General features: G+C 33.2%; 3 protein-coding genes across 5 annotated transcripts; 2 read left to right on the top strand and 1 right to left on the bottom strand.

The window, feature by feature from the left end:
- The first annotated feature begins 147 nt into the window (after positions 1–147).
- LOC126832476 (coiled-coil domain-containing protein 89) lies at positions 148–9,658 on the top strand. The gene is made up of 7 exons (XM_050563275.2): positions 148–295; positions 1,055–1,527; positions 2,107–2,237; positions 3,092–3,228; positions 4,498–4,580; positions 5,529–5,622; positions 6,862–9,658. The coding sequence occupies exons 1-7, from the start codon at positions 236–238 to the stop codon at positions 6,946–6,948; spliced, it is 1,065 nt and encodes a 354-aa protein (XP_050419232.1). The 5' UTR covers positions 148–235; the 3' UTR covers positions 6,949–9,658.
- Positions 9,659–9,787: 129 nt separating this feature from the next.
- Positions 9,788–18,723, bottom strand: LOC126832478 (cobalamin trafficking protein CblD). 2 transcript variants are annotated; one of them, XM_050563280.2, is made up of 8 exons: positions 18,670–18,723; positions 17,429–17,476; positions 16,855–16,981; positions 14,401–14,615; positions 12,705–12,801; positions 12,223–12,359; positions 11,678–11,764; positions 9,788–10,913 (listed from the first exon to the last, which is right to left on the bottom strand). In XM_050563280.2, the coding sequence occupies exons 2-8, from the start codon at positions 17,438–17,440 to the stop codon at positions 10,683–10,685; spliced, it is 906 nt and encodes a 301-aa protein (XP_050419237.1). In that variant the 5' UTR covers positions 17,441–17,476; positions 18,670–18,723; the 3' UTR covers positions 9,788–10,682. The 2 variants fall into 2 exon arrangements, with proteins under 2 accessions (XP_050419237.1, XP_050419239.1); XM_050563282.2 differs by lacking the exon at positions 18,670–18,723 and adding an exon at positions 18,552–18,626.
- Positions 18,724–18,982: 259 nt separating this feature from the next.
- Positions 18,983–20,536, top strand: LOC126832479 (mitochondrial protein C2orf69 homolog). 2 transcript variants are annotated; one of them, XM_050563283.2, is made up of 2 exons: positions 18,983–19,152; positions 19,751–20,536. In XM_050563283.2, the coding sequence occupies exons 1-2, from the start codon at positions 19,006–19,008 to the stop codon at positions 20,450–20,452; spliced, it is 849 nt and encodes a 282-aa protein (XP_050419240.1). In that variant the 5' UTR covers positions 18,983–19,005; the 3' UTR covers positions 20,453–20,536. The 2 variants fall into 2 exon arrangements, with proteins under 2 accessions (XP_050419240.1, XP_050419241.1); XM_050563284.2 differs by lacking the exon at positions 18,983–19,152 and adding an exon at positions 19,206–19,539.
- The last annotated feature ends 368 nt before the right edge of the window (positions 20,537–20,904 follow it).

Genomic DNA, 20,904 nt, shown 5'->3' with positions numbered 1-20,904 from the left:
AGAAATGTTTTCCTATATATACTGTATTATAAATACTGTCTAAATGTTCAAGATGTAAATTATCTATTATTTAGATTTATTTCCTACGATTTTATAATCAGACACAAAAGTTTGATGTAGCACATCCGGTTCCGGTTCTGGATTGTTTTCATTCGCAACCATCAGAAGGAATATTTTAATTTAGAAATGAAAATTAAAATATTCTAATTTTCTCAGCCATTTGCCAATCTTCAGCATGGAATCCACCCCAAGACAGAGGAAAGAGCTTAACAAGATTGTAACCGATAGTAACCAGGTAATTCAAAAATGCCCCAAAAAAGCAAACCAAATCTCTCGAAATTTTTTTTAAAAAACCCATAAAAAAACAGACGATTTAGTAGTTCAGCTCTGAAGAAAGGTCTCATTTCACTCGCCCTGTACATTCAGAAACTCTTCTATTGTATCCTTGTCGAAACTGAGATCCGCCCCAGTCAATCTTATTGGACAACTTTTTGCTACTAAATCGCATGTCAGTGTCCCCTTGAACGCCTGTACAATATAAATAAACACCTTAGTGAGAATATAAGACCTTGCTTACTTCGCTAGAACCAGTATGAGCGACACAACATGCTGTTAAAAAATACGTCTCCGTCTTCTAACCGACTTGGCAGACTTCATTGAAAGGGTAACGTCCAAATTTATAATGAACTCGGCCATGTAAGATGAAACGAAATTTAGGTAAAGCCTGGGAGAAAAAAATTGAAATCTTTGAAAAGATGAGAATCTTCAGTCATTTATTGATTTGCCTAGCCAAATTATAGTAATTTACAATCAAATTCTTTCATCAAATCCAATTTTTTCCCCCCAGGCTTACCTAGATAGACAATCGCTTTATTATATATTACAATAGATTTAGTCCTACTTTTATAAAAGTGAACTTGTGTAGACTCATGATTCACTCGCTATTATTGAAAGGCCAAATGAGACGTCAGTAAAAATTTCATTTTTTTGCATGACACTTTTTATTTTGTTATTCAGATTAAACAAATTATTTATGTTTTATTTTTCTTAACAGGATGTCAACGATATGCAGTCAAACTTGGCCAAATTACGAGCATTATCAGAAGATGATAAAACTGAGGCAGCAATGCTACGTTCTAGAATTGATGAACAAGGTCAGCTTATCATGGTTTTAAAGCAACGAACAGATGAATCTGTAGTGAAAGCTATGACATTGGATAAAATAAACACTAAACTAACAGATGAACGAGATCGTACTAAGGACATGTTGAATCAAGAAATTAGAAAGTTTAATATTTTGGATAACAGGTTTCATGACTTGGCTTCCAATCACGAGGAAATGATCAAAATCAAGGATGAATACAAAAGAGTTAATGTTGAGCTGCGGAATGAAAATGCAAAATTAAGAGAAGAAAATTCACGTCTTTTTTCTGGTGCCATTTTAGAAAAGGATCAAATAATAGGAGAGTTAGACACAAAGATAAGACAGTTACAAGAACAGTCCAAGTTAATGGAACAAAGAATTAGGTATGATTCCTGATGGTCTGTAATATCTGACCTTTCAGCCTCTAATAATATCTGGGGGGTTGGATGGCCGAATGGTTAGCACGTGCGTGCTGTATCATAAGGCCTGTCATTGAGTCAACTGGCATGGTTTCGAATCCCCGGTTGTACGTGACAAGGAGTAGGGTCGCCTGTCCAACCTCGTGGGTTTTCTCCGGGTCCTCCGGTTTCCTCCCACTGCTTAAGACCCCTATGCGCAAGCGAATTATTGAAATAAAATTAAACCAAAAGTTAGTCCCGAAATGACCTAGTTTGTGTCAAGTGGACGTTAAACCCCATTTCTTCTCTCTCTCTCTCTCTCTCTAATAATATCTGTTACAAAAGTTAGTTAAATCAGTGAGGAGAGGTCAAGTAGGACTAGATTCTAAAATGTGAATCTGTCAAATGAAGTGTGGTGAAAAATGTTAACACTGAATAAAGTACTTCACAAATATTAACTTCGGTAGACTAATAGGTTATCAATATCTTGCGCATCAAGAAAATGTTGGGGAATTGTTTATGGAAACTTATTAAAATAAAGCTTGTTATTTTTTTAAATTTTAGACAACAGCAGTCTGACTTTAGAAATAGAGAAGAGCAGTCTAAGAAAGAATTACAAACTTTACAAGACAAGTATAGAACCGATCTTAAATCACTTCAACAAAAATTACAAGATTCAGAAGAAAGGTTAAAAGGTAAGATACAATGTCATGTATATCACTAATATTACACGTAGTCTTAAAGGAGCAAAATCTCTAATTCAGTATTTTCCATAATATTCAAAATTAAAAACACAAATTAGAATTCAATATTGGTCAATTTCAATATATGTGGAATGTGGAAGTTATTAGCAAAGGCTGATTCACAAACGACAAAACAATAATTTTAAAAAAATGTGTAGAATGGACTAAGCAGGCGTAAACGACTGCTGTTCCATTTGGACTGTTTAAGTATTTTACAGAACATAATTGATTAGAAATTACAAAAATTGAATTCTTTCAAAAATTGAAAATAAATCACTTTACATACATTCATATTACATTAAATTATGATTAATATGTGCTTTTAGAACCATTTTTGTCTATTTCAAGGTTAAAAAAATAGAGCCATACACCCTTTAACAACCTCAAATTCCTTAGCTATAAGTTTATAATTACTTAGTTGCTGATGCATGAATTAGATCAACATTTCTTTCCCAATTGCACAAATTTTACATTCTTTCAATGATACTGGGGTGATTTCGATTTTTGCGGTAGTCAGACAGCGCAATTGGATAGAACATGTAACTAGAATGTCCTGGTTTTGAATCCTGACATTGGATTAGAAGAATCTTAGGGATATTACAAGGCAGTTTCCCACTTGTAACATATAGAAGCTGCAGGCCAGTAAGGAAAGGTTTGCCTAATTATTCGGATTGAACATCATGATGTATAGTGGAATGAATGTAAACGAAGCATGAAAATTAAAATTTGTGTCGTGAAATAATAAACTATATTTAAAAATTTGCTGTCAATTTGGTTTAATGATATGCTCTTACAATTTTCTCCAGGGTTAAATTATAAACTTCAAATGCAGATTGATGGTCGAGAGTCTCAGGCAACAGAATCTTCAACTAAATTAAATCAGATTACTAAACAAAGGGACGAGTTATTAGATTTAGCAATGCAGCGTGGTAAACTGATTCAGGTATTTCATTTATTTGATTTTCGATTCTGTTTTCACATGAATATGCTTTTCACCGATTTGTTTTCATAGAAGGAATTAGTCCACAATTTTTTAAATTGATTTTATGTATAATGTATGTTTCTTTAACACACAACCAAGGCCACACAGTTTGATTACTTTTACACTAAGCTTAGCTTCTTTTCTTTTTTTTTTAGAAATAAACATGGAATGTTCTTTGGTGATTTGAAAAAGTCTTTTTGACTGAAACAATATACTCTGCTAAATCTTTAAGCAGTGCACACCAATGATTATTTCTCACCTGTGACAGAGCCACAGAGGCTCATTTAGTATGACTTTGGCTCATCAATCCTGAGGGACTGGCAATAACAAATTGTCAATATATAGTCATTCAGAAGGTTACAAAAAAAAAAATAATGCCACTCGCAGGGCACAATTTCCCTCATAGCAAACTGCCAGGCATAATATTCCCATCTGGTGCAGAAAAGCCCATTTCATTTATTTTTATTTCTTGCTTGTGACAATATGTTAGACAAAACACTCAGTGTACACCAAACTGATTTTTCATCACACGTATATATCGGGGGTCACAGTGGCTAAGTGGGTAAGACGCTGGCTCACTAGTCTGGGCGTTGGGTGTTTAATCCCTGCATTGGCCGAGAAAGTTCATCCAGATTTTCTGGCGTGGTTCTCCCTTGTCAGTGATGTAGGACGGATGGTCTGACAAAGACAGCTGTCTAGTCATTCGGATGGGATGAAAACAAGGTCCCGTGTACGCATTTGCGTGCACGTAAAAGATCCCTTGACAATTGGGATTTGATGTAAGAGTAGACTGTAGTGCCGGTGTCCAAGCAAACTTTCCCTCATAGCACACTGTATGCCCGTCTTCCTTAGCCCAGTTCGGAGTGGAACAGCAGGACGTTAAACCTCATTTCATTTCATCACACTTCTCAAATGTTTCATCAGCGTCGATAGGCTGTAAACAAGAATACCCGATAGCCTTCATGGTTATATAGTGGCCTCTGTTGGGGCTAAAAGTGGGCATATCCATCAAGGATAATCTGACAAGCTGTATATAGGCAAAAGACAGATGTTATAATCATTGTTGCATGCCGATCTTCACCATTCACACTCAGGCACATAATTATTTGGAAACCAATTTTTGAAAGTCCCATATTTCTACTCACATTTTTATAATTTTATCACATCCCACATTGTTTCTACATGTATTGTATTTATCACTGTTTTGGCATGCCATTTTATTATGCACAGAAAGAACAAACCGAAAATAAACTTCTACAAAAGAAAATAGAGGAAATGGACAAATCTGTTAAAGCTATGGAAGAAAAGTTTGAGTATGTACAAAATATATGTTAATTGATTTATGTACATAATATATGTTTATTGATTTCTGTACAAAATATATGTTAATTGATTTATGTACAAAATATATTTTAACTGATTTCTGTACAAAATATATGTTAATTGATTTAAAAATGCATTATGTAGGAGCTAAATCTGCCTAATGCAGATCTTTCATTTGACCTTAAGTGTTATATAAATCATTAATTAGACATTTATTCACATACCAAGCCCATAATCAACTCTCTAGATAATCAGATGCTCTTGATTTTCAATGAATTTAAACACAATTGGCAGTTAATAATTTAATAAAAAAATGGATAATCAAGACTTTGTTTATTATTGTAACAAGGTTAGCAATGACAATCGAGACTACTCTATTCTTCAAATGGCCATAACTATGCTGAGAAGAGAATGAAATAATTTGACTGAAATTTTCAACATATTCCCTTTTCACTATCTTTTGTTTAACTTTTATAGTGAAAACTGTCAGCTCTTTATTTAAACCTTACATAATGCGTCTTTAAGTTGTATGATTGTATATATTTTATATTATTTATTGATAATCACACTGGACCATTCACTATGTAGGGCCTAATCATGCATGGACTTTTCATATTAACAATGTAATCACACTAGACAAAGGTCATAGACTCTATGACAGTTAGACTAGGCAAAAAGGCATTGACTCTTTTATCCTGAAATGACACTGTGCAACAGAGCATTGATTTTGTAATCACACTGGGAAAACGGGCATTGGCTCTTTGACAAATTAAGAAACACTGGCATTGACTCTGTGATCACACTGGGAAACACTGGCACCTGTGATCAGGTGCATAACAGAGTATTGACTCTGTAATCCCCCTGAGCAGAAGGGTGTCTAATCTAATCACACTTAATTAACACTCAGTATAACTGGACATGTAATCTTTTGCTTTCAGGAGACAAGCCTGTGCTGTTAATGCTAATTTACAAGTAAAGCGATTAAAAGAAGATTTAAATTCAGCTGACAATCGTTACACAGAAATGACAAAGGTAACTAAAAGACTTATAAGGTAGAATTCAAGACTTAGAAGTAGTCTGGAATTGCTATTACGAGCGTAGGCCTATTTATTTGAATTCATCAAATTTATACCAACAACACTGTTAATCTGATACCATTGACTTCTGAACCTAGGCCATTTACTAATGAAGTTTTTGTCATTATTCTCTACCAATGTTTAGTATATAGAGAAAGTGGTTAAAAATTATACAGTAGTCATTAATTAGCAGGTGTTTAACTATCTAGAAAAGTTGTTACTACTTGTGTAGAAGCGTGACTAATTATAATACCCATGATGATTGAATACACAAACCTGGGCCCTGTTTCTCGAAATCGTAACTAAAGATAAAATCCAATTTTAGTAGATTCTTCAATTTTGATTGGCTAAGCACTATAATCAATCTAATAGTATCCAATCAAAGTACTAAAATTTAGATTTTATCTTAGTTAAAATTTCGTAAAACAGGCCCCCGGCTCATAGTGGTTCATCATTCAATAGTCAGTTTGTACACCTTAGTGACATAACACCTACTTAATTAATGACTACAGCCTGATTACTAACAATTTTTACTGACTAATAAACATTATATAACATATATTTTCATTTATAACGTTTTTTTGTTCATTAGTCAATGATATAAACTTTACAATTGAGGGAATTATCTACAGTTTGGATCAATCAAAGAGTAACATGTTTTTTCTAGGGTTATAGTTGTTGGGGGTTTGGTCAAGTTTGGTGTCTTGTGATGCATGTAAGGCACACCATAGCCTGCTATATGTGTAAATACGCAATACTACTTATTCCCAATTACATTAGGTAGACTGGATAATGTATCTTAAGAGGACACAGGGGTTGTTTTGCGATTAATCTGGCACAAAAAAGTTCTCTGATGGTCGTAACCATGTGATTACAAATCAAACCCTCGTGTCCTATTTTTGTGAATCACTATTCTTGCCATAAAACAGACCTATATAATTAATGTAACACAAGTCGGGAGAGGGGTTTATATAGTCTTTGCCTGTTCCCCAACCCCCTCAGTTTTTTAATAATAGTTTATAAAAAATACCCCACAAAATTTCTGTCACATATGACTGTTACAGAGAAATGAACTTTTACAAGGTTTAAGACTCCGGTTATGAAATGTAAGTCCCTGATCTATCGTCTAGGTCAAAATTATGTTTTGTGGCCTATTTATAAAAAAGTGATTCATTTTGGGTTTGTGTTTTCATAGGAATTTGATGCATTCAAGAAGCATTCCAATAATTTGCTACAAAAAGAACGAGAATTGAATCAGAAGTTACGCCATCTGGTGGGATGAAATGTGTGAACAGTTGGGAGTACATATACAACTAGCCTTATCATACAATTATTTTTACATCATCATTATATATATGTGCACATAAAGTGTAATGAGACAATAATATTAACGTTGATGTAACTAAGTTTATTTAACTGTATTCTTAGTGTGATTAAGGCAATCTTTCTGGAGGTAGAAACTTAGTTTGCAGATATTGGGTTACATTTTCAATGTCCAGAGACTTAAAATTGCTCACTAAACAACATGTAGTAATTTCTGATTTTCTTGTCAAAGGTAGCCGCTGCAGCCCCTACCCCATCACTATAAACTCATTGAACAAATTAATATCATATTACTAATAGTAAGTTATGGATAACCCACAACAAATGTTAATCAAATAGAAATCCAAGGGTTATCATTCCAGTCATGTTTACCAGTCTGGACTGATTGACAGTGAAACTGAACAGCATGAGAAATCAATGTACATGCCATGGTATTAGAGTTTCAAAGTACTTAGCTTTAACACACAAAAGATCCAGTGAAATGTATAGTTTGTATGTGTACAAAATGAGGATGATGCTAAAAATTTGTCATATTCTTAGAAAACAAATATCTTGCTATAAATAACACATAAAATTAATATTATGTGGTCATGTAGCATGTGCACAGTATATGTTATGTACTGTGTATATAAATTATCAGTGCTAGTTGATGTCACTCATTTTAATGTAGATATGTTTTCATTTCAATTTTCTATGGTTTCATTTCGATTTTATATGTTTCAACTTTTTCCATGGAAATAAATCCCTTGATTTCACATATTACATCATATACATCTAATTTTAATTGTTTTAAAATAAATTGAATTCTATCACAATTTCAAAAAATAGATCAAGGCATTTTGAAGTACATGTAGATTAAGAGCAAACATATTTATTACAAACAGTTAATTGAAGTGACATTAATGCTTTGGTGGCCTTCATTGATTGATGAAAAAAAAAATGTTGATTTGACATGATTTCAGAATAACAACTACATGGAGAGTGTTCAAATAAGATTGCTTACATTTTTAAAGTGAAATATGTTAACTGTCAAACTAGGAGTCATACACATTTAATTATTTACTGGTATTCGGGGGTGGTTAACAATATATGCTTATATAGATAGTTTATTCTAACTAAGTAGTAGGTCAGTGCTTGAATTTTGAATTATAAAGTGAACCCATGGTTATGTCGATAAACATGTATTATACAAAAATAATTACTAGTAGTAAGTAAAGCCTTTACCAATTTCTATAGATTCACATATACATTGATTTGTAACAAATTTTATTTACGGTTTTAAATATATTGCTCGCCTGTGCATATTAGTACCTATCTTAAATTCCTTGGATTGTGAATAATAATGTATTTTTCTAACTGTAACACTGTGATTAGAAATATTAGATGTGTATATCATGTGTGGTTAAATGATCGAGAGCAAGACATTAAGTAATATATTGATACTGCACATGGCCATTGGTCTGAGTGTTGTTTCAATATATTACGCAATTGTCTTGATTACACAATGTCTTGCTCGAGACAATTAAACAACTATAAATACAATACTATACTGCTTGTGCATTGCAATGAAATTAAGACGCGTGTCCAATATTTCATCTTGTATAAATAATGTATGATTGGCAAGTTGCCAGTACCATTATTTGAAATAATGGTAGCCAACTTCAATGGATGATGTCACATCTGTATTTTAAGTATGTTTAAATTAACAAAACCTGTATGTTTTTTTTTTGAGAAATAAATTGATAAGATCTGTATGTATTTACAAATATTAAATTTAAAAGACCCATGTATATTATTAAATTTAAAAGACCCATGTATAGTATTAAATATATAATACCTGTATGTATTGACAAGTATTATATTTTTAAGACCTGTATGAACTGACAAGTATTAAGTTTAAAAGACATGTATGTATTGACAAGTATTAAGTTTATAAGACCCGTATGTGTTTACAAGTATTAAATTTTAAGACCTGTATGCCAAAATATTAAGTAGCATTAATCATTGTTGGGATGCAAATCTAATCAGCATTATTTAAGATGAATGTGATATTTATTATATTGTTACCATTAACCAATATTGTTTATTATTCCTTTTATTTTTATGATTAAATTTATACATGATTTTCCTAGATGTTTTTGTAAACTATTTTTAACCACAAGCAATAACATCACAAATACTTGAAGAATCTTTTTAAAAAAAAAAAAAAACTTATCAAGGATCTCATGGATACAAATAATAAAGTTACATTAAAATTAGGTCTGTTTGAGTGTGGTGCTTGGTCACAAATGAGGGGTGGGGGTGAGTTGGTGATATTGCTGTTAGCTGAGAAAGTTCTTGGGATTTCAAAGCCTGGTTCAGATGGGATGTAAAACCATGGTCTACTACTCTTGTGCTCATTGTTCATTCCTTGCAAAAGAAACCTTGAATTTTGGAAAAGAGTAGACAGATGTCTGGGAAATATTTCCCTCAGTACACTGGATAGTTGTGCAGAAATGTAGGATATTAAAGCTTCTTTTCAATTGTATTCACAGGCCTTTCAGCATGGAATGTGGGTATGCAAAACTCCTCTCAATGTCAATGATCCATTGGAGTACACAAGATTTTTCAAATTCATCAACACCAATGACTTATGGATGCAATTATGTTGTGATGAAGCTTTTACATTGCCAGATTGAATTGTATCTCTCCAACAAGATTTACATTCAACCATCATTGCATTTCAATAAACATGTATTATATTTCCTGGGAAAATGTAAGAGCAATTTTTAATAGAAATAAGAAGTCAATTACATATATGTATGTACAGAAGTTTATTATTTAAAGATAAAACAGATGGTCTGTTTAATTAAAATATATTAATAACTAATATATTCATATATATATAAACAACAATCAACAATTTCATATATTACTTCTATACCGGTAGATATTACATTCGTCTCCTTAAACCAGTTCTCTTATAAAACACTTCAAAATTCAAACAACTTGCCATGAAATAACTATTGAGACTTGCACCAATATTTGATATACTTCGCTAAATTCCCTTAAACCTTGTTACTAAAAGTAACTAATCCATAACTGACAGGGTGTTACACTTTAAATGTTCAGTCCAATCAGCAAACTTCCACAATACAACTGTATAAAACTATGAATATGATTGGACTACTTGATTTGATGTAAATATTTCACTGTTTTTAAGCAATGCATTATAAATTTCACAATTTAAATGGCTTGGACTACAATGATTCAAGTGTTATATAACATAGTTTCCATGGTCCTTGGAATTCGAAAAAATTACTGTTCAAGGATTGAACTTTTTTTTTGAAACATCAATCAATAGCCATGAATTTCTAAATTTGACATATCTTTAACAGTTTATGGTTCTAAGTAAGTAAATTCTGAATGAAAAACACAATATGGTGGTTATTTAACACCAGAGTATCATTCTTCATAATACAAAGCTTAAAAATAATGACACTAAGAAGTAGTTTGTGTTTGAAATTGTGTAGTTTCTGTCATGAAATTCATTGATGAATATTCAGGAACCATGCATGAACAATTACAAACTAAACAAAAAATTCCCTTATGTTTAACAACTCCAGCTAAGTGCAATATTACATTCTCCTTGAGCCATATTTTGAAATATATAAAATTTAGAATTTACACTGGTATTTTTAACACAATTTTTATTTACTTTTTGGCTTCACCTGTTTCTATAGGTACATAATTGTTTTTTTTCATAGTCTGTATCACAGGGTGGCTAAGCGGGGCATTCGTAAATAGACAACCAATATAAGAATGTGTTCCCCACACATGATGACGAATAACTTTACAGCATCCTAGATCATCAATTTCAAATCCAAACTGACGATATCTTTCATCTGTTTCAAAAAAGCTAGCATTTGTATGAGGTCCCATATACTGAAATAGAACATAGATTGTTTTTATGATTGAAAATACAAGACATCATTCATGTAAATACAAAAGATCATACCTCAAGGTATTTCTAAGTACACCAGAAACAATTTTGCTTACGCTTTCCGTTACCATGATTTACAGTTGCTCAATATATTGTATATTTAGATATATCAACGTCAAGAAATTGTATATAATGATAAGATATGATAAAATGACACAACATAGCTATTTTTGTATTCTTAATAACGATTACGCACAGTTTACCATTTTTATCCAACACTACAACTCTTATAGGAAGCAGTTGTATTGTATCTTTCTATAGATTCAAAATATTGTGCCACAGTATTTCCACTTTCAACTAGTTCTTTTAGAATATTAATATATCTGCACAGGATCTCAATTTTTCATGAACTTTGTTTCATCCAAATGATTAGGCAGACTTTCTTAGCAGGTGTTGCCCCTGACAATTTGGAATCCAGCCTTTTTTAAATTTTTGTTCTTACAAGTTCCCAGTCCCAGAAAAAAGGAAACTGCATATTTTTTTTTACTTTAGATATATAATATTATGCCTATAAATCAAGCTACTGTTGTTTATTTTATTTTCAGTCACAAAACATTTGAAATAAAAAAAAGATCAAACTGTGCTTTATATTCTGAATCTTTTTTTTTTCTTTTCTGGAATTGCTGAAATACATTATAGCTGGACAGGATACATTATAGCTTGACAGGATATGTGTGTATATTTATCAGGAAGAATAAACACTTACTGGTTTACCAGAAGAAGGATCTATAAAATCAGCCCAATAACCTGCCTGTTGTAAAAACGTACATATTTCACACGCTCCTTCCATAAACTACAACAAAATTAATGTAAAAAATTCAGAGCTTGCCATAGTTTTTAAATTGTTCAAGTATTGCCTAGGTTGTTTAAAGTCCCAATACTAGGCAACAATCTTAACCATGTAGAGACCTATATATGTCCACTCTAAAAACTCTCTTGAACAGCACTATGTTGTATTGAATTTAAGTCAAAACATAACTAGTAAACAAGGAGATAACTGTGAGACTTATACTTGAAAAATTCATATTTTTATAAGATTCTCACTCCTAACAAAAGATAGATGTGACAATAATAACAAGGCATTTTTCTTTTCTTATTAGTTTTATCTACCAATTGGATGACCATGCTAACACAATTCCAAAACTGTAAAATATAGTAATCACATTAAATCAAAATTTCTATTTTTCCCAACCAGTGAAGACTGCTAGAGAAAAATGTTCATCTTTTAAGTTTTGTTAAGATAAAACTTACAGTTTCTAATAAAGCTTCTCTTTCTTCCTCTACATCTGGTGACCAACCACTCATATCATTTTCTGTTTTTTGACTTAAAGTTATAACAGTTAATGGGTCATTTAGTATATCCCTGTCTGGAAATAATTCTTGAAAATCTGTTAAAAAAAAAACCCCAACAAGATAGATATATAAATGTACATTAACAAATGCTTGTAGTACATTTATCCAATGTTGACATTGCTTCTATCACATACATGTAATATCACATACATATTAAAAATTGTCAGGTTTAGTGTAAATTACAGAATGCTATCTCTATAAAATACTGAATATGAAAAAAGCACTGCAATGCAATTTTATTTTGGTTTAATGAGATTGCTTGTACTTTAGGTTTTAATGAGATTAATTGAGACATACCTTTACAAGGTGTTTTAGGTTTTAATGAGATTACTTGTGACATACATGTCGCTTTATAAATTGTTTTAGGTTTTGTGACATACCTTTACAAAGAGTTTTAGGACAAACTTGTGCTACACATTCTAACAGGTCTGCTGGAGTAGGTACGACAGTCTCAGGTAGAAAACCATCATCATTTATCTATCAAAAAAATTCACCATATTGTAGTATGTACATATTAGCTTATGTCTATAGCCCCAATCCCTCTATTGCAATATTCAAATATGCCCAGGAACCGCGGGTGCTCAATAACCAAGGGGGCAAGATATCAAGAGTTCGATACCAGTCTGGGCTGAGAAAGTTCCTCAAAATTTTTCAAAGTGGTTCCCCCCAGTCAGTGGTGCAGGATGGAGGGTTGATTGTTCAGGCATAATTGCTGTCATAGTATTCTGCATGGTGTATGCCCGTCTTCATTAAGAGGTTTGGTGCAGAAAAGCAGGACTTTAAACTCAATTCCATTTCAAACATGTCTCATTGAGTACAAGTACCTTAATATCTATGAACCAAACCTAGGATCAATACATGGCAAATGTTATTCACTACATCACCATTAATCAAAACAATTACTCATCATTTACCAATGAAATTAATTGCCATAACCTGTTACTTTGTCATTCTGGACTGAATGGCAACGAAATTGACTGCCTGGAGTTCCTACCTGGCAGCACAATTTACATGCAATGTATTTAGAATTTCAAAGAATTTAACATTAACACCCCATAAATACACTTAAAGTAATGTAATGAGGTCTATTTTAGGCCAACTGGCTTAATACATTACTAAATCTTACAGATGGGTTCCCGCGTACAAACTGGGTGATTTAATGGTATATATGGACTAAAAACATATTCAAACTAATTAATTTGTCATAATTATGCTTCAAATCCTTCTCAAACATTGTAATTGCGAAGGAATGCCCTGCTATTAAATTTCGATCAAACCAGGTCATGTTTACGTCATGTCTTGGAAATCAGAGGAGAATTCATTGCATACATAAGACGATGTTGTCTTTAATCGCTTACTATTTATTACAAAAAAACGAATCCTAATTTAATTCTCGGATTATCCACTACCTGTGTCTTTTTCCGTCATTTTTATCTCAGAAAGTGTTGTACGTCTAACTCTTCATAAAGTTTATCAACTTGTACATCAAGCGCTCAATGTTCGCGTGTGACCTTTGACATCACGCGTGCAGAAATTCTTAATCGTCGGGCTGTTGATTAGGGGAACCGCTACATTTTTGTCCTGTATACGCTCCATGAGTGTTTTTCGGTGAATCCAGTATTTTTCTAGTAATTGGATATCTCTACTTTCCATATATACCAAAATTGCTATACTTTTATTGGAAATAACCACCCGATAAATACTTTTCTGGGAACCCATCTTTAACAGGATATAACCATCGAATCAAATATTATTGAAGATAGTAATTTGTATTTCAATAGGGAACGACCAATACTTTTATGTTTCAATAGAGCACAATTCAAAACATATTCTTAAATACTCTGTATCAAGAAAGCTCCAGATTGAAAGAAAATATTAATAATAATGCACTTTTAACACGCTAAACTCCATACACTAATCATATACTCATAGTGCTACAAAATGTCTAATGATTTTATGGTTTATGTGCTATGACAGTTTTTATGTATCATAATACATGACTTCACTTTAGGCATACACAAGTTGTGTGTAATACATAATAAAGTTTCAAGTGAAAGCTTTGCCTACAATACTTACAACATCAGCATGTGCTAACAACTGTTGGGATATATCTTGATGATGATCAGCTATTGTTGATGGTACCAGTACAGCCTGTGGTATTGGTAGCTCAATCTCTTCTAAAGTTGCTGTATTTAAACCTGAAGAAAGTCCTATTGATCCTGGTAATGGAAATCTACTATCTCTCGGACCAAGCGGTCCAAGATTTTTATCTGGCCATACTGTTTTCCTCCCTAGAAAATATCAAACTTATACATCTGCAGATCCTTTCTGCATCAGCTTCATAGCAGACATGCATGCAACTTCTTATGATTCTAAACGTATGCTGGTATTACAGAACAAGAAGAACTCAGCAGGAATTATTAGTAAGCAAAGTTTAAGAGATTAATTAGAAAACCATATCATACCAGCGGTTGAAAGGCAAGATACGTACACATTTTGCAAGAGATGGATAGAGTACAATCAGGGTATATAATCCAGGAAGTCATGGTCCGATATGTGCAAATAACGAAAAGGAATCGAAATCTCTGGAATATACACATATATTTTAAGTTTCATTAAAATCGGATAAGAATTCTAACCTCTAGAGGATCCACAAACTTGGTATTACATACTTTTACAGATAGTTTCGATCTGATTTTCACAAAATTCGAACTCAAAAGTCATTAGAGAGAGAGAAAAATGGGGTTTAACGTCCACTCGACACAAACTAGGTAATTTTGGGACTAACATATGGTTCAATTTTATTTTCATAATTCGCTTGCAAGCAAGTAGGGGTCTTTAGCAGTGGGAGGAAACCGTAGGACCAGGAGAAAACCCACGAGGTTGGACAGGCGACCCTACTCCTTGTCACATACAACCCGGGAATAGAAACCACACCAGTTGACTCAATGACAGACTTTATGATATAGCGCACACGTGCTAACCATTCAGCCATCCAACGCCCCCCCCCCACCAAAAAAGTCATTAGATTGTAACATTTTTTAAAATCGAATAATCGGCCTTAATCCAGGAAGTTATGATGCGATATGCGTGAATATTGAAAAGAACCAAGTTCTTTGGGATATAAACATAAATTTTAAGTTTCATCAAAATCAGACAAAAATTGTGACCTCTAGTGGGTCCACAAGCTTGGTATTACATACTCTTACACTATTTGCGTTCAAGAAGCTGCCATTTTGTTGAGCAGTTTCAGTTCAATTTTTACAAAATTCAATGTCAATCATCATCAGGAGATATATTTAAAGGATTTTTAAAATCGGATGAAAGTTGTAACCTATAGAGAGGGACCACAAACTAAAATCGCAATTTTTTCGTACAACCAGGGGCCATAATCCAGGTACTTACAGTCCGATATGGACATAAACACATGTTTTAAGTTTCATAAAAATCAGATCAAATTTGTGACCACTAGAAGGTCCACAGCATTGATATTACATACTTGAACACTATTTAAATGTATAGAGTGGACATTTGGTCTGGCAGTTTTTATCCGATGTTCAGGAAATTTGAACTCAATCATCATTATCGTATAACAGAGATATATGTATGAATATTTTTTTTTTTTAAATCTGATAAAAATTGTGACAAATTAGGGGGCCACAAGCTAAAAACAGGATTTTTTGTACAATCAGAGGCCATAATCCAGGAAGTTACGGTCGGATATGCGCAAATATCGAAAGGAACCAACATCTTTGGGTTATAAACATACATTTCAAGTTTCATCTAAATAGGATAAAAATTGTGACCTCTAGAGTGTCCACAAGCTAAAAACATGATTTTTCGTACATAAAGTTTGGATTCGATACATTCCAATATTGAAAGGAACCGACACCTTTTGGAGATAAACCTATATTTCAAGTATCGTCAAAATCGGATAAGAATTGTGACCTGTAGAGTGTCCACAAACAAATTGTGAACGGACACGCGGACGGGAGTGATGACAATATATACATCCACATGAAAAAATGGGCTTATATAAAAAAAAATGTACCCTCTTTGTCCTTTGAAATTACTATTAGAATCTAAACAATAAACTAATGAAAATTAAACCACAGGAAAAAAAAACCCCAAAAAACTATCATCTATTGCCTTTGAATTTTTGGAACTTTAACTGACTTAAAATGGCCACTGACTTAATGTCTCAGTAGAATTTTCTTGATACCCTGTAAACCAACAATGACCTACAGAATCTTATTTGGTCAGGTGCAACTCACCTTCTCCCCACCCCAAAAATATAATAAAGATGCTGACCACCGTTTTCATTTGTCGGACAATATCTAAATTCCTAAAACTCAAACGATAAATATAATTTCCAAATTTTGTAAACTTTAACTTTAACCCCCATCCCATCCTACTTTTTCAGAAATCTTGTATAAGTTTAATGCAGTCAACCAATAGAAATTTGACCATCCTATTATCATTTTTACCCAAAGTCTTCAGATGTATTAAATGGTTATGTCAAATTTATACCTGTTCTTCGTACTCTATAGTACTCTGACAATTTCTGCTCATTGTATGAGGAGAATGCTCGGAAATGTTTGACAGCAACACGGAAATTAGGCAAATAGGCAATCACCCTGCCCTTGCTGCTAAGAATCTGTAAAAAAAAAAGAGAAAGGCCAAGTTTTATAAGTTCATTAAAAAAAGATAAAGACACAATATTCCAAAATAAAAAATAAGTATGAAAGTTATGATCTTAAGCTTCCATTACTCTCTGATATGATGTCATCATTTTCTGTCTTCGAACACAACGCTAGCTAATGAAGAATAAATTGTTTCTCCATAGACATATCCATCGAGATCTAGATGGTACATGTGTCTAACCTACATTGTAGCTTGTATAATTCAATTGTCTAGATTACTACCTAATGTACATGTTTCAGCCCTTATTTCTGATGCATCGAGACTCAAAAATGGTATGATGATTAAAAAAAAAAAACAACAGGGCCTTGTCTTGTTACCCAAAGTTTATGAATTATAAATTTTTTATAGATCTTTAATTAAATATTTCATTGTCTAGTATTTTCAACTTATCAGTACATACCCTCCCAGCCATTCACCAGTAATTTTGGTTTTCACTTCACAAGAAAATCTGAAAAAAAAATTTTATAGTTTAATTTTCTAAACTATGCAGGAATATATAAAGATACATTTTCTTCAATGTTAATATCGTGTAGCAATGACAACAAACATTGATTTACTGTAACCATATTGTATTGAAAACAACTTTCCACAAATGTGTATGCATATGTACATGTAGCTGTAGCATGTCAGCAGAAGTATAATGGTTGGAAAGATAAATGGGAAGCCACAGTGGCTAAGTAGGTGAGAAGCTGGCTCGCTGGCCTGGTGTTCGCTTCCCATATAGCAGGTCGTAGTGCCACTGTCCGGGCAAAATTTTGCTCATAGCACACTGTAAAATGTATGACGTATTCCTCCTCTTTATTAGCCCAGTCAGAGCAGAACAGTAGGACTTTAAACCCCATTTCATTTCAATTAATTGGAAAGATAGATGATTCAAATATCATATGTATGCAGAAAGGTGGCATTACTTCAAGCCATACCGGTTAATGGTACTTATATTATTTCTGAACTGGTCACACTCTTGTATGTTAATAAATTCTGCATTTAGGTCTTAGTTATACTCATGATCAGGATAACTAAAATTTCCATTAACGGTACTGGAACGGTAATAAGCTTAATTTTAATATCTGGAGACAAGGTGAAATATCGGTAGACTTCCTCACCAATTTGGAACTATCACAAATCTGTTGAAGTCATCAAAAATGATGTTGGAGAATTCATACACAATGATTTTGGAGAAGTTGTCCACAATGACTTGTGAAACAAGGACCAACAAAGTGTGATGATGTGGACCACATGAATGAATTCTCTGACATTGTATTACATCACACCAACTTTGCGACACAATTTCTGTCATTAACGATACAAATGACGTGTTAAGAGCAATCAGATATAAAAAGCCAGTAACAGAAACCGATATATCTATCTGAAGATACAAACAAAGTGGAGATGAGATATTTATGTATGACTGAGGAAATCAACCGAGAATCGAGAGTTGTAAGAAAAATTCAGTCTTCCACAGCTTCCATTCCAATGTTGACTTACCATTCAACTACTGGTCTTGGTACCTGTACAATACTTACCAAATATAATCAAAACATACGTAAATAATGCTCTTGTTTTGAAAAGTTCGAGAGAAACTAACGAAAACGTCTTTAATCGCAGAATAAAATCAAAAATATGTAAATAATAATACGCTACCTTGAAATTTGCGACCTTGACCGACAATAATGGTAACAGGAAGTTTAGCTCGCGGTTTTCCAGACACAAAACCGCATTAGTGCTTGAGAGAAAGAAGCCAAAAAATGAAAAGTAGGTGTTCATAAATCCTTCTAAAACGATTGCAATAATTTCAATCAAGTAGTAAACTATATTATGTTTAGATGCACGTATGCTATGGTAGGTATAACAACAAATGATTTTTGTATCCAATTGCCGTAATAGGTGCATAGTTCGAAACAGTTCATAACCGCGAAATCTAGATGAGTGTCTGGATGTTCGAAGCTACAAAGATAACTCTTACAGACTGAACAAAAAATGTCGACTGCTAGTACAAAAACCTTCTCAACATGTCTCCGACTTTTGTCAGTTGTTGGTCACCTTGGGAAAAAAAACGATGTTATTCTTTGTGGTGACCCTAAAAAAGCCGATCAGCATGTTATTTATTTTGGCGGAGATGTACAGGTCTTGTAGATCAGCTTAAATATGAAAATGAGGGGGGTGGGGGAGAGGGCATTGATATATTTTTTTGAATTATTAAGGCGAACAATTTTAAGTAAATTCTTAACTTAAGTCCGAGAGTGCTTTGCGAACTCTGGACCTGGTTTTTTTTTTGCTGTAATTTCTGATCAGTTATGTTCTGGGAAATAAAATATGCCAGAAGTCTTAATCAAATGGCAATCTCTAGTCTAGCATCCGGTTATTCCAGTCTACACCGGGTTATTCCAGTCTACACCGATATTATTTATTTGACATGACTTGTGGAATATGTCTAGCCTCGTCCTTCGGGTCCCTTGTTACAAATGGCGCTGAAACACATTATGGTACACGATTCGTGTAGGCCTACCAATGGTAAAATGTTTATTTTGTCTTAAATATTGCCTATAATATCAACCCCATCTTTTCCCTGTAAGATCACAACATCAATGTTGATTTTAAATGACAAATAATTTGTGCTTTTAATGTCGAAGATTTTGCATGATATGGAGTTAGAGACTTACATGTAGCTACTTTAAAATATTTCTAATGCAATTTTTTCTAAAATATTTATTTTCTATTTCAGGATTACAAGGAAAATATGGAGAGCCATAGGGACAATAAACGCTACCTTATGTGGAACCTTGAAGACACTGCAAGTTTAATATCAAAGAAGTTTCCTAGTTCTGCCATTTTTGTAATTAGACCATCAAGAATGCACCTGAAAACATTTAGTGTATACCAAAACTTTGTAACATCAAATGATTTTGGTTGCCCAACTCATTCATCTGATGAAGAGGCTTTAGAACATTTATGTGAATTGTATAAAAATGCAGTCTCAGCCTCTATATCTAATAATAGCTGTGAATTAAATGCCGGAGAATCCAAGCCATTAGTTTTGATGGGTTTCAGTAAAGGTTGCATAGTTTTAAATCAAATTTTGTATGAACTGGAAAAAATTAACAATGGTGATATCCAGGATTTAAAAGAATTTGTGAAAAGTGTAAAAGATTTTTATTGGCTTGATGGGGGCCATAGTGGGGGAAAAAACACTTGGGTGACTGATAGTTCAGCTTTACAAGCTCTTGCTCAGTTAGATACGAAAATCCATGTTCATGTGACTCCTTATCAGATCAAAGATGAAATGAGGTCGTGGATTGGCAAGGAAGAAAAACAATTTATCAAAACCCTGAAAAAATATGGGGCAAATGTCACAAGGAATTTTCACTTTGAATCTGAAGAAAGATGCATAGAAAATCACTTTAAAGTTTTGGAAGCTTTTGAATAATAAATTTTGTAATGCTCTCTTATATATTTATATACCTTATCAGCCATAATGAAATATTTACATTTTGTTATAATAAAAATAAAACCACACACAAATATATTTTAATTATTAAAATTATTTTTATAGTTTCAGAAACCCCCAACAAATTGTGGCCTGTCGGTTTACAGCTCACAGAGAATTTAGTATTATCCTGGGAAGTGTACATGTTAAAACTGGGAGGGAGCCACGGTGGCTGAATGTGTAAGACGCTGGCTCGCTAGCCGACGGTTGTGGGTTCGCTCCCGGTTGGTTTACAGCTCACAGAGAATTTAGTATTATCCTGGGAAGTATACATGTTAAAACTGTGAGGGAGCCACGGTGGCTAAGTGGGTAAGACGGTGGCTAAGTGGGTAAGACGCTGGCTCGCTAGTCTGGAGGTTGCGGGTTCACTCCCAGTGTTGGCTGAGAAAGTT

This window comes from Patella vulgata, chromosome 9, assembly GCF_932274485.2.
Source record: "Patella vulgata chromosome 9, xgPatVulg1.2, whole genome shotgun sequence".
In the NCBI taxonomy this organism is placed as follows: Eukaryota; Metazoa; Mollusca; class Gastropoda; family Patellidae; genus Patella; species Patella vulgata.
This window is presented reverse-complemented; position numbering and strand designations above follow the sequence as displayed.

Excerpts from the sequence above, each read along its gene's own strand:
- LOC126832476 (XM_050563275.2), top strand. The coding sequence starts at position 236 with ATGGAATCCACCCCAAGACAGAGGAAAGAGCTTAACAAGATTGTAACC. Across the intron at positions 296-1,054 it reads TTGTAACCGATAGTAACCAG|GATGTCAACGATATGCAGTC; the intron begins GTAATTCAAAAA and ends TTTTCTTAACAG. Across the intron at positions 2,238-3,091 it reads TTCAGAAGAAAGGTTAAAAG|GGTTAAATTATAAACTTCAA; the intron begins GTAAGATACAAT and ends AATTTTCTCCAG.
- LOC126832478 (XM_050563280.2), bottom strand. Across the intron at positions 12,360-12,704 it reads TCCTAAAACTCTTTGTAAAG|ATTTTCAAGAATTATTTCCA; the intron begins GTATGTCACAAA and ends TTTTTTTAACAG. Across the intron at positions 11,765-12,222 it reads GAGAAGCTTTATTAGAAACT|TTTATGGAAGGAGCGTGTGA; the intron begins GTAAGTTTTATC and ends ATTTTGTTGTAG.
- LOC126832479 (XM_050563283.2), top strand. The coding sequence starts at position 19,006 with ATGTCGACTGCTAGTACAAAAACCTTCTCAACATGTCTCCGACTTTTG. Across the intron at positions 19,153-19,750 it reads ATTTTGGCGGAGATGTACAG|GATTACAAGGAAAATATGGA; the intron begins GTCTTGTAGATC and ends TTTCTATTTCAG.